This window comes from Rhinatrema bivittatum, chromosome 12 (assembly GCF_901001135.1).
Source record: "Rhinatrema bivittatum chromosome 12, aRhiBiv1.1, whole genome shotgun sequence".
Classification (NCBI taxonomy): Eukaryota; Metazoa; Chordata; class Amphibia; order Gymnophiona; family Rhinatrematidae; genus Rhinatrema; species Rhinatrema bivittatum.
Genome location: NC_042626.1, coordinates 51,282,138 through 51,294,604, shown reverse-complemented (window position 1 = coordinate 51,294,604; position 12,467 = coordinate 51,282,138). Strand labels below are relative to the sequence as shown.

The 12,467-nt window shown below is 45.9% G+C and overlaps 1 protein-coding gene across 1 annotated transcript in view; it reads right to left on the bottom strand.

Annotated features, from left to right (window-relative positions):
• The window catches only part of CNTNAP1 (contactin associated protein 1), a 166,281-nt gene extending 155,090 nt beyond the window's left edge, over nt 1–11,191 (bottom strand). Inside the window, exon 1 of the mRNA XM_029573972.1 lies at nt 10,474–11,191. Coding sequence (XP_029429832.1) covers nt 10,474–10,549 — 76 coding nt within the window. The 5' untranslated portion in view covers nt 10,550–11,191. The remainder of the gene's footprint in view (nt 1–10,473) is intronic.
• Nucleotides 11,192–12,467: the final 1,276 nt, after the last annotated feature.

Below are 12,467 nucleotides of genomic sequence, written 5' to 3'. Positions count from 1 at the left end.
CAGCCACCATGACAGACTGGCTCTGGATTCCGGAAGTAGAGGCATTGGTAGATGGAATTGCTCAGACACCGGGCTCCAGCGAGACAAAAGCGCACGCTGTAAAGGTCATAATGAGCGAACGCCCAAGGAACCAAGTCCATGGTTGAAGCCATGGAGCCCAGGACTTGAAGATAATGCCACACTGTGGGATTGTTCCTTCGAAGAAGGGAATGTATTTGTTCTTGCAACTTCCCTATTCGGTCCGCCACTAGAAACACTTTGCCCAGCAAGGTATTGAATTGGGCTCAGAGATAAATCAACTTCTGAGTGGGTTCCAAGTGACTCTTCTGCACATTGATTATCCAACCTAGGGATCGCAATGTGAACATCACCATGTGCATTGATCTCTCGCAGTCCATCCGAGACTTCACGCGAATCAACCAGTCATCCAGGTACGGGTGGACCAAGATTCCCTCCTGACGAAGGAAGGCCGCCACCACCACCATTACCTTGGTGAACGTGCAAGGAGCTGTTGCGAGACCAAATGGGAGGGCTTGAAATTGGAAGTGTCGTCTCAAGACCTTGAACCGCAGAAACCTCTTGTGATTCAGCCGGATTAGAATGTGTAAATACACCTCCGTGAGGTCCAGAGAAGCGAGAAACTCCCCTTTTTGAACTGCGGCCATCACTGTCCTCAGGATTTCCATACGAAAGCGAGAAACCCGAACGCAACGGCTCACCTTCTGCAGATCGAGGATGAGCCAAAACGTGCTCTCCTTCTTGGGGACCACAAAGTACACGCAGTACCGACCTCGACCCTGTTGAGCCTCCGGAACTGGGACAATAGCTTTGAGCTCGAGAAGTCGTTGTAGAGTCACCCGGACCGCCTCTCACTTGACACTTGAGGCCACTCGGGACTCCACAAAAACCTCCCGTACCGGGCGCAAGACTTCTAGTGCATACCCGTCTTTGATCACTTCTAAGACCCAGCGGTCTGACATAATTCTTGCCTGTTCCATGTAAAAGTTGGATAATCTGCCTCCGACAGCTTCAAAGAAGGAATGGATGCTCGTGGCTTCATTGGGGGTTTTTATTACTTCCTGCACCAAGATGTCCCGAATCTCTTCCGGGCTAGCAACCCCCTCGAAAGGACTCCTGGTGCCCCGAAGCAGGTTTAGAAGCAGGAGGTGTGGAGTATCTACCCGCTCTGAAGCGGCGAGAGTCCCGAAACCTAGCTTGAGGGAAAACTTTCTTAGAAGATCTTTTATCTTCCGGCAACTGATTGCCCTTGGATTCGGCAAGCAGCCTTACTAGCTGATCCATATCCTCCCCAAACAGGAGCTTGCCCTTAAAGGGTAGATTACAAAGCTGGGACTTGGAGGACAAATCCGTCGCCCAATTTCTCAGCCAGAGGAGAAGCCGCGCTGACACAAAGGACACCATACCTCTCGCCAAGGTCCTCACCAGATCATACAAAGCATCTGCAACTTAAGCGATACCTGCTTCTAGGCGGGCGGACTGCAGAGCCCCACTATCGCCCGTATCAGCCCCGGCAGCCGACTCCTGGACCCAACACAGACAGAGCCTCTGCATGAGGGTAGTGCAAACCACTGCCCGAAAGCTTAGCACGGCAACCTCGAATGCTCGCTTCAACTGGATCTCCAGCTTGCGGTCCTGCATATCCTTAAGGGCAGCCGCCCCAGCAACCGGGATAGTGGTCTTTTTAGAGACTGCCGAGTCCGTGGTGTCCACCTTTGGAATCTTCAGTAAATCCAAAACAGACGAAAATGGGTACAGTTTCGCCATAGCTCTGCCCACCTTCAATCCGGAGTCTCCCACTCCCAGGTCACTAGTTTGCGAACCTTCTTAGGCAGAGGAAAAGATATTGTGGGACCCCTAATGCCGTCAAGAACTGGATTGACGCCCTCTTTGTCAGACTCTTCTTGAGAAACCGTAAGTCATAAGAACATGCCATACTGGGTCAGAACAAGGGTCCATCAAGCCCTGCATCCTGTTTCCAACAGTGGCCAATCCAGGCCATAAGAACCTGGCAAGTACCCAAAAACTAAGTCTATTCCATGTTACCATTGCTAGTAATAGCAGTGGCTATTTTCTAAGTCAACTCAATTAATAGCAGGTAATGGACTTCTTCTCCAAGAACTTATCCAATCCCTTTTTAAACACAGCTATACTAACTGCACTAACCACATCTTTTGGCAACAAATTCCAGAGTTTAATTGTGCGTTGAGTGAAAAAGAACTTTCTCCAATTAGTTTTAAATGTGCCCCATGCTAACTTCATGGAGTGTCCCCTTGTCTATTATCCGAAAGATTAAAAAAGCGATTCACATCTACCCGTTCTAGACCTCTCATAATTTTAAACATCTCTATCATATCCCTCCTCAGCCATCTCTTCTCCAAGCTGAAAAGTCCTAACCTCTTTAGTCTTTCCTCATAGGGGAGCTGTTCCATTCCCTTTATCATTTTGGTCGCCCTTCTCTGTACCTTCTCCATCGCAATTATATCTTTTTTGAGATGCGGCGACCAGAATTGTACACAGTATTCATCGCTCCATGGTCTCACCATGGAGCGATGCAGAGGCATTATGACATTTTCCGTTTTATTCATCATTCCCTTTCTAATAATTCCCAACATTCTGTTTGCTTTTTTGACTGCCGCAGCACACCGAACCGACTATTTCAAATGTGTTGTCCACTATGACACCTAGATCTCTTTCTTGGGTAGTAGCACCTAATATGGAACCTAACATTGTGTAACTATAGCATGGGTTATTTTTCCCTATATGCATCACCTTGCACTTGTCCACATTAAATTTCATCTGCCATTTGGATGCCCAATTTTCCAGCCTCACAAGGTCTTCCTGCAATTTATCACAATCTGCTTGTGATTTAACTACTCTGAACAATTTTGTATCATCTGCAAATTTGATTACGTCACTTGTCGTATTTCTTTCCAGATCATTTATAAAAATATTGAAAAGTAAGGGTACCAATACAGATCCCTGAGGCACTCCACTGCCCACACCCTTCCACTGAGAAAATTGTCCATTTAATCCTACTCTCTGTTTCCTGTCTTTTAGCCAGTTTGTAATCCACAAAAGGACATAGACACCTATCCCATGACTTTTTATTTTTCCTAGAAGCCTCTCATGAGGAACTTTGTCAAATGCCTTCTGAAAATCCAAGTACACTACATCTACTGGTTCACCTTTATCCACATGTTTATTAACTCCTTCAAAAAAGTGAATATTTGTGAGGCAAGACTTGCCTTGGGTAAAGCCATGCTGACTTTGTTCCACTAAACCATGTCTTTCTATATGTTCTGTGATTTTAATGTTTAGAATATTTTCCACTATTCTTCCCTGCACTGAAGTCAGGCTAACCGGTCTGTAGTTTCCCGGATCGCCCCTGGAGCCCTTTTTAAATATGGGGGTTACATTAGCTATCCTCCAGTCTTCAGGTACAATGGATGATTTTAATGACAGGTTACAAATTTTTACTAATAGGTCTGAAATTTCATTTTTTAGTTCCTTCAGAACTCTGGGGTGTATACCATCTGGTCCAGGTGATTTATTAGTCTTAAGTTTGTCAATCAGGTCTACCACATCTTCTATGTTCACCGTGATTTGGTTCAGTCCATCTGAATCATTACCCATGAAAACCTTCTCCAGTACGGGTACCTCCCCAACATCCTCTTCAGTAAACACCAAAGAAAAGAAATCATTTAATCTTTCCGCGATGGCCTTATCTTCTCTAAGTGCCCCTTTAACCCCTCCATCATCTAACGGTCCAACTGACTCCCTCGCAGGCTTTTTGCTTCGGATATATTTTTTAAAAGTTTTTACTGTGAGTTTTTGTCTCTACGGCCAACTTCTTTTCAAATTCTCTCTTAGCCTGTCTTATCAATGTCTTACATTTAACTTGCCAACGTTTATGCATTATCCTATTTTCTTCTGTTGGATCCTTCTTCCAATTTTTGAATGAAGATCTTTTGGCTAAAATAGCTTCTTTCACCTCCCCTTTTAACCATGCTGGTAATCGTTTTGCCTTCTTTCTAACTTTCTTAACGTGTGGAATACATCTGGATTGTGCTTCTAGATGTTTGTTTGTTTTTTGTTTTTTTTTAAACAATGACCACGCCTCTTGCACACTTTTTACTTTTGTAGCTACTCCTTTCAATTTTTTTCTATTTTTCTCATTTTATCAAAGTTTCCCTTTTGAACGTTTAGCAAGAGAGCCGTGGATTTGCTTACTGTACCCCTTCCAGTCATTAAATCAAATTTGATCATATTATGATCACTATTGCCAAGCGGCCCCACCACCGTTACCTCTCTCACCAAATCCTGTTCTCCGCTGAGAATTAGATCTAAAATTGCTCCCTCTCTCGTCGGTTCCTGAACCAATTGCTCCATAAAGCTATCATTTATTCCATCCAGGAACTTTATCTCTCTAGCGTGTCCCGATGATACATTTACCCAGTCAATATTGGGGTAATTGAAGTCTCCCATTATTACTGCACTACCAATTTGGTTAGCTTCCCTAATTTCTCTTGGCAGTTCACTGTCCATCTCACCATCTTGACCAGGTGGACGATAGTATACTTCTATCACTATAGTCTTCCCCGACATACAAGGGATTTCTACCCATAAAGATTCAATTGTGCATTTAGTCTCATGCAGGATGTTTATCCAGAACTTCAAGGACCTGGGGAATAAGGGATCTTAATTAATCCCACTTGAACAAATGCACCACCCTGGGGTCATCCCCCTCCGCAGGAGGGTCATCAGGCTCATCCGGATCATCAGTATCCACATCAGCCTGATCCGGCCGCGGATCCGGGTCTGCCGCCCCTACTACCCCAGAAGTCGGCGTCGCCCCAGACCCTGGGATTGGATCTCGCCTACCCTGGGGAGAATCCCCTGTAGGGTGAGCCTGATCAGAGAGGCGCTGATGAGGGTCCGTACCCCGACCTCTTTTCTCAGGCGGGTCCAAACCTGCCCCCAGGAGACCGGGCCGTGTTACCGCCACGCGTTTCCTTGCCAGGAAAGCCTAGTGCCAAATGAGGACAAATTCTGGGGAAAACCCCTCTGGGTCCCCCTCCCCCACTGGAGAGTTGGCTGGGGTGATATCTTCCCTCACTGGGGCTAGAACAGGTGGAGAATCCTGTTCCCGCGAAGCCGAAGGCAAGACAGACGTCCCCTCCCCAAGGGAGGAGGCAAGAAGCCCTGAAGAGCCCTCTAACCCCAGGGAATACGCTGCGCATAAGGAGGCCGCATCTAATGCCTGGCCGCGTGACCCACACATGCAGCAGGCCTGTGATTCTGTTTTCGGTGCCATTCGCAGCAGCGCGTCGATAGTCTGAAGTGAAATAGAAAAGGGCACGAATAATAAAAGAAACGCTCGGAGCTGCGACGTGGAGAAAATTTCAGTCAGGCAGGACCAGAAAAACAAACTTTTCATGCTGCGGGCTAAGAGACTACCGGCTGAGGAGAAAAAAAACGCGCACAGCCGTGCCGCAGGAAAGGAGCCTGTCTATAGTGAAACTGCAAGGCCCCCAGCAGGGAAGCGGCAAGTAAACGATGCACACGGAGAAAAACTCACCCTTGCCCTCAGAAAACGACCAGGAGCTGAGGGGGAACACTGCTGACAGCTTCCCCAGCCAGCCTTAAAAGACACGGTCCCTCCTGCACCTCTCCTTACCTCACCACTGAAGACTGTCAGTCAGCCGAAGTGAAAACAGCTTTTTTTTTTTTTTTTTAATTAAACTTTACCAAGACACAGAGAAAAGCTGTTGCAGGAGACAAGGGAACAGCTGTAGCAGAGACGGTGATGAGTAGCCAGGAGCCCCTGGTCGTCAGACACTAAACTGTGGCGAAATATCCAATTCCCCGGACGCCCGCCTTCTATTGAGGGATGGCCCACGAAAGCGCCTAACACCTCAGGAAGCGACCTTAAACCAAAAAATTAAATTCAAACTAAATAAATAAAAAATATAACTAAAGACTGCAGGTGTGCATCTGTACCACCCGATGGAGTCAGAGAAATACTGAGTGACTGCAGGTGGCACTGTCGTTATGTAGCAGTGCCCAAAGTTCTAACTGTTCTCTGACTCCACCTGCTGGTAGGGATACAAAACCCACTTTTCTGGACTGATCGGGGTATGTTCAGGAACTCTAAATACTTCCTTTTTTTTTTATTATTTGTTAGCAGATGCTGCGGTTGAGACAACTAGCATAGTTGGCTGGGTTTAAAAAAAGGTTTGGACAATGTCCCAGCAGGCAGGTCCATTAACAATTACCAGCCAGGCAGACTTAGGGCTCGCCACCTATTTCTTCTGGGAAACAGCAACAAGGAATGGATCTCTCCATTGAGTACATTCAAGTGGCCCAGACTGGCCCCTGCCTGAGAAAGATGCTGGAACTTGATGGACCACTGCTCTGTTCCAGCATGGCACTTGTTATTGACCAGCAAGAAAATAGTCACAGAATGCAAAGAACCTTGCTAATTTAGCAGAATGCTGTCCAATGCCAGGTGTCACACGCTGCAAAAAAAACAAAAAACTTTTATCAAGATGAATACAGCTGCTAGAACCCTGCATTATTAATTATAATAGAGAACTTACAAATTTCACATGAGCTGCTGTTTTTGAAACTGTTTCCCTTCCTGATCTGTTCCAACCAATGAAGTCTTAATCAACCAAGGAAATGAATTAGCTCGGCACGTCTCTTATGCTTTATCATATTATTCAAAATCACTAACATGGTACAAGAAGTGTTGTCTTGTTTATTTTTACCGCCACAGCTTTAATTAGAGGGGATTTTGTTATTGAAGTGGAAGAGATACTGAATTCCAGCGAAACAACAACATACTGCAGTCTAGAATAGAACCAAGAATGACCAATAAACCTCGGGCTTTATTACAGCACTTTAACTGCCGTTCAGCACCAAGGTCTGGACAGCTCCTTGGACAAACAGAGACAGTCGTCCAAGTGAAAAAAAAAATTAAAAAGTATGTTTCAAAGGTTTAAAAATACATTAAAAATAAATGGTTAGCAAAAAGCGGGTAGACTCAGGAGAAACAAAACTTTTTTTTTTTTTTTTTTTTTACAGAAAGGGAATGGATCCATGGAACACTCTTCAAAGGTGGCAAAAATGAAAGTGGAAAAGACAGATCTCATAGGGTCTATGGTATTATAACAAGAAGGGGAAAGCAGCAGCAACAGAATGGGTCTTGTATTCATCATCTTCCACCATAGGTTTATGTTTCTGACAACGTGTGTGTGGTACACGAGATATCATGTGGACAGCCTTACCAAAATAGGAGCCAGTTACCCAGATTACACTAGTGGTAATACAGTGATATTTCTGACTGGCTTATGCAATATAAGATCTTGTTGGACGAAACACATGCCCACTAACACCAGTGATATATAGTATTATCTGGCACTGCACAGGAAACTACTCAATAGTCTAAGCTGCAATGCTGAATACAACCCAACAGCTCAACTGAAGAACTTTTTTAAATTTAAGCAAATAATACAAATATGTGCAGTAATTATATAATAATAGTAAGCTAATGTTTGATAATGCGTCAGATGTTTAAAAAAAAAAAAAAAGACTATGCTATCCTAAAAACGTATGCACAAAGACATGCAAGACAAATATGGGGTTCTTGAGGCCAGGAAGTGAATACTGCTAGTCTGTTTTGTCAGATAATGCAATTAGCCCCTGGGAATTACTGGTTTCCCTGTAAACTAGCCCTCTCCTGTCCTGTGTTGGGCGAATACCTACACTACCTGAATGTAATCTGCTTTGAAGCGCGGAAAAGCAGAATATAAATAACTCAAAGATGAAAATGTATTTAGTTTTGTCATAATAGGCGTGTGCTGAAAACATATGGCAGAAGTTGGTCTGTAGCATTTTCTGCCCATCTTTTACCTTCCTTGCTCCCATCCCCTGAACTGCCGCCTCTCTCACTGTTCTATTACCACTCCTATCTTGCACAGTAAATGCCTCTCCCTTCTTGCTTTTCCCCCAAAACCAATACCCAAAATTACTTTTTTTTTCTTATGACCCCTTTTAACTACTGATTTTACAAGGATTCTGGGGGGGGTGGGGGGGGGGGAAGAGACCCATGCTCTAAGAAGCAAACGGCTCCCTGGCCTTCTTTGTTTGGGTCTCTCCATTGCTGCATGAACTGAATGAGGGCAGCAATCTATTTTCCCAGCCTGTAGTCTATTCAGGCTGGGAAAATAGATTCCCCCCCATGTTATGTCCCCAACAGAGTTTCTCTTTAGCTAACTGCTTGTATCTGCCCTCCTCTACATCCATGTTCTTGGTTTGATTGACAATCAGACCTAGCCTCTCGCAACACCCCCCAGGCTTCCTCTCTCAGGTGCCCTGGAGACTAGGGTAAACCGGAGTGAAGGCAACTCTGCTATACCTCGGTATATAAAAAATGCTAAATAAATAAATTAAATAAATAGGGTGTACACAGACCGAGGCAACTCTCCAGCTAAAGTGGAACACTGTTTCTTTAAAAGGTTCCTTACTTTACGTCAGGAGGACTCACAAGAACCCTGGCTCCAGATTCAGCACATTATTAAGCCACAGGAATGAGGACAACCAATTCAAATATGGATCGACTTCAAGAATTCCTGCAGAGGTAATGCTTAGACCTAGCTGGCTTGTTTGGGGAATTTTCAGGAATCGGTCCTGTGCTTTTTCGTGTCACCCAAAGAAAATTTTGCTGCCTTCTGAAATGAACAGTGACAGGGGGATAAATTCCAGCCCAGAACAAGATCAAGCACCACCCCACCACCCCATAAATGTTCTCTCTGTCATCATGGCTGTCTTGGGCGGGACACCTAAAGTTAGACAATTGCCCAATTCCTAGAAAGCAGATCTCAAGATCATGCCTCCAATGCTCTATACAAGGTCAAAAAGAGGACTGTTTAAGATAGAAAACCAACTACAAAAGATGCAAAATTAGTTGTGTATGACATGTGAAAAGATTACAAACTCCATATTCATGCTACCCAATGTTTCTAACTCCAGGTTTCTATCTGATTAGCAGGACTCCTGCAGTACTAAAAAAAAAAAGCCTGGCAAACACACTGATACATATGCCATACCATAAGCAAGAAAACATTAAAGCTTACAGCATCAGCTAAGAAGAAAAAAAAAAAGACTTAGAAAGGCATCCTTGATATCTCAAACAAGTACATCTTGGAATCACTTAACCGACTCATCTTTAGAAGAGCTACATTAGATTACACAGCATTTATCCAACTTTCCCTGCAGGGGAAGGGTAAAATGCAGCAAAATCTAGTATAAATGAGGTTACCAGGAGATAGTTTACAAAAGGGACTCAGAGTGCTTTTAAAAAGCTTTATCCATCTTATTACCTGGAATTCATCCCCCATCTTATTACAGAGAAAGATCATTTTAAGTGCTACTGTACAGCACAATGACTACAAATTAGATCGCAGGGGAAATAACTACCGTAACTACAATTATTTAACTCGCCTCGAGCACGGGTTTGGAGAAGACGAATCAGTAAATTAAAAAAAAAAATCCTACAGAAAAAAAAAAAAAAGCAACTGTGGATAAAATGGGGCCAGCGTGCAGCAAAGGGGTTTGTTCTTCGATAACCTGACGAAAAGAGGTCCAACTCTATAGCCCTCCTCGTCATAGACGTTCAAGAAAATTGCATCCCCTTTACTTTTAGCCTTCCAGGGGCCTGATACAGCAAAGCACAATACTTAACTTGCTGCAAGAACCACATTTTTTTAAACTGGCTGACAGGAGGCTGCAGATCTTGGCCAGGACATGCATGCTGTCAGATGTGGAGGGGAGGGGATCCTGGGAATAGATCTCCAGAGCGTCCTGGATTTGCGCAGGAGCGATCCGCATTGACTCCTCCGTTCCCAGACCGGACCTGAGACTGCGGCTCTTTGCAGGAAAAAAGAAACTGCAGTGGGCTGGGTCCTAGGGCGACGCCGCACCATGGACAAAAACATCTTGCATCCCGCTTCCCCTAACCACATACAAACTATAACAACTCACAGCACCAAAAAAAGATATACAGAAGAGCCTACAACTCAACCAGGCAAAATCCCCACCTTAAGCATGCCCTTACTCACAATGTCAATCTTTCAGGCACTACTGCGTGCCTTCCTCTGCTCTCAAATATTATTTAGTACCCCGCACTGCATATAGAAGGGGCTTAAATTGAATGGAGGACATTCCTAGCATTAAATTTGCCCGCTCCTTGCGGTGTTTCTGGGAGGCTCAAGTACTGCAGTGCAGCGCTGCTCCAACGGTGCACGAGGAGTGTTCAGGGTCCCGAGGCCCTCGGAATAACGGCCGCTACCCAGTCTAGCATGGGACGTTGACAAGCTGCGCTGCAAAGCAGGTGTGCAAACGCCGGCTCGTGCCAGGACGAGGAAATAAAAAACGCCCGACGTAACTTACCCGCCAAGCAAAAGTTTGCAGGCTGCAGGAGCCCGATCCAGGCTGTAAAGAGGAGGTGAAGCAGTTTTCGCTCCATACTGTGTTTTTTGGTGGGGGGTTTGGGGTTTTTTTTGCAAGTCACCCGCGCCTTCCCCTCCCCCAGGTCCTTTGCGGGAATTGCTAGAACATTGCCGCTCCTCGCGCGCTCTCTCTCTCGTGCTGGGGACGGAAGGGGAGCACGCGCCGCTGGTGATGAGGAGCTCGCGCCAACTCTCCAGGAACGAGCCCGCAGCCCCTTTGCGGATGGAAGGAGAGGTGAGAGGGCGTTTACCCCACCACCATGCTCACATGGAGAGGACTAAGAGGGATGCTCCAGGTTTTCCTCTGCCGACACCCTCCTCCCTACCTCCCACCGCTTTTGCAACCCGCCCCTCGCTGGAATGGGAGGATCCGCTGACGTAGTGATTCTTCCCCAGGGAGACAGGTTGGGACAGACCAGCACCACTTCGGGAAGGGGGGTACTTCGGCACATCGCGCCTAGTTAAGAGGAGAGAGCAGAAACGCTGCAAGACCCGGGCTGATCCTTCTCTCCCCCAGTTGCACGGGAAAGTGAGCTCATACTTAGCAGAGGCAAGCGGGAAGAGAGGCGGCTGCAAGCTTTCGGAGCCCCTTCGGTAGCCAGTTCCGGCGGGCAACGAGTGTGCGAGGGGACTCCCCCCCCCCCCCCCCCGGGGGCAGGAGGAGGTTCAGCCCGTTTGGGTCACTTTCGCCTGCAGCAGATAAAGGAGGAGCGCTGCCCTTCCAAACAAGGTCGCCTCCTAATCTGCAGGTGCTGTGAAAAGGTTCCGCTATTCCTACACGGCCGGATAGAGCTAACCCGGCACCGGCAAACACACGATGCATGCAGGCAGGCTATTTTTCGTAACTGCCTACCCCGTTTATCAGGGCAGATCGGATAATGCTGGTACCCGAGCCTTGATTTAAAAGGGTCTAAGTGCTTCATCATTGTATTAGCCTCATTGGAAGCAGGGTTTATGATGCGATTTGCAGCCTGTGTTTTTTTGTTCTGGCTCCAAATTGTCTATGTAGGGGGGGGGAGGGGGGGAGGGGGCGCATAGCTGTCCGCCTACCCTGCCCATATTCTGCTTTTTCTTGCATCGATAGTTTCAGAGGCCGAGGCCTTGCTTCTTGCATCTTTCATACCATTACCATATATGGCCCTATCCTTGCGTACACCCCTCCTGATTATGGCCCTATCCTTGCGTACACCCCTCCTGATCATTCTCTTTCCAGAGTCCTACACATCCCGCTTGCTATTTTCCTGTATAAACTCCTTAGAGATCTCATCTTGCTAACTCGCTCAAATTTAGTTTCCTCTTCCTTAATTAAACTCACCCAGAGTGACAATTCCCAGTTTCCTGCGCAGGGTTAGGTTCTGCTGTACAGTTCTGATATTATGCAGTACATTTCAAAACATTTTGAAGTAATTTCCATATCAGATAGGGTAAATTTATTTTGCATAAGTTCTTTTCCAACCTTTATGACTGAATATTTAATTTTGATCTTTAAGGAGGTTAGTGGGTGGGGAATTGCAGTATCAGGAGATCTCAGGAATGAGATGCTAGTCCCTCTATCGTAAACCCCTCATGCCCAATTTCACTCAACTTCCCCCATCTCATAGCCCTTCTTTCACAACACCGTCCCCCAATTCTCTTCCTGGTCTTCTTCCCCTCTTCCAGTATTGATCACATGGCAAGAAGCAATATAGCATAGCAGTGTATCTGGCCACTGCCTCATCTGCCACCTAGGACCCAACTCTTACATTGAACCACGTGGGACACTGCGGATATCTGGTATATTCTATGCAAACATGATAATAATAGTAATATAGGTGCCACAAAGCAGATTTCACTTTAAATTGGCCCCACAACAATATAAACTATATTAGGTGTCAAATGGTATGAGGGGGAGGAGACAACATCCTCTCCTCCCCTCTCTAGGAGCTGGCCAAAAAA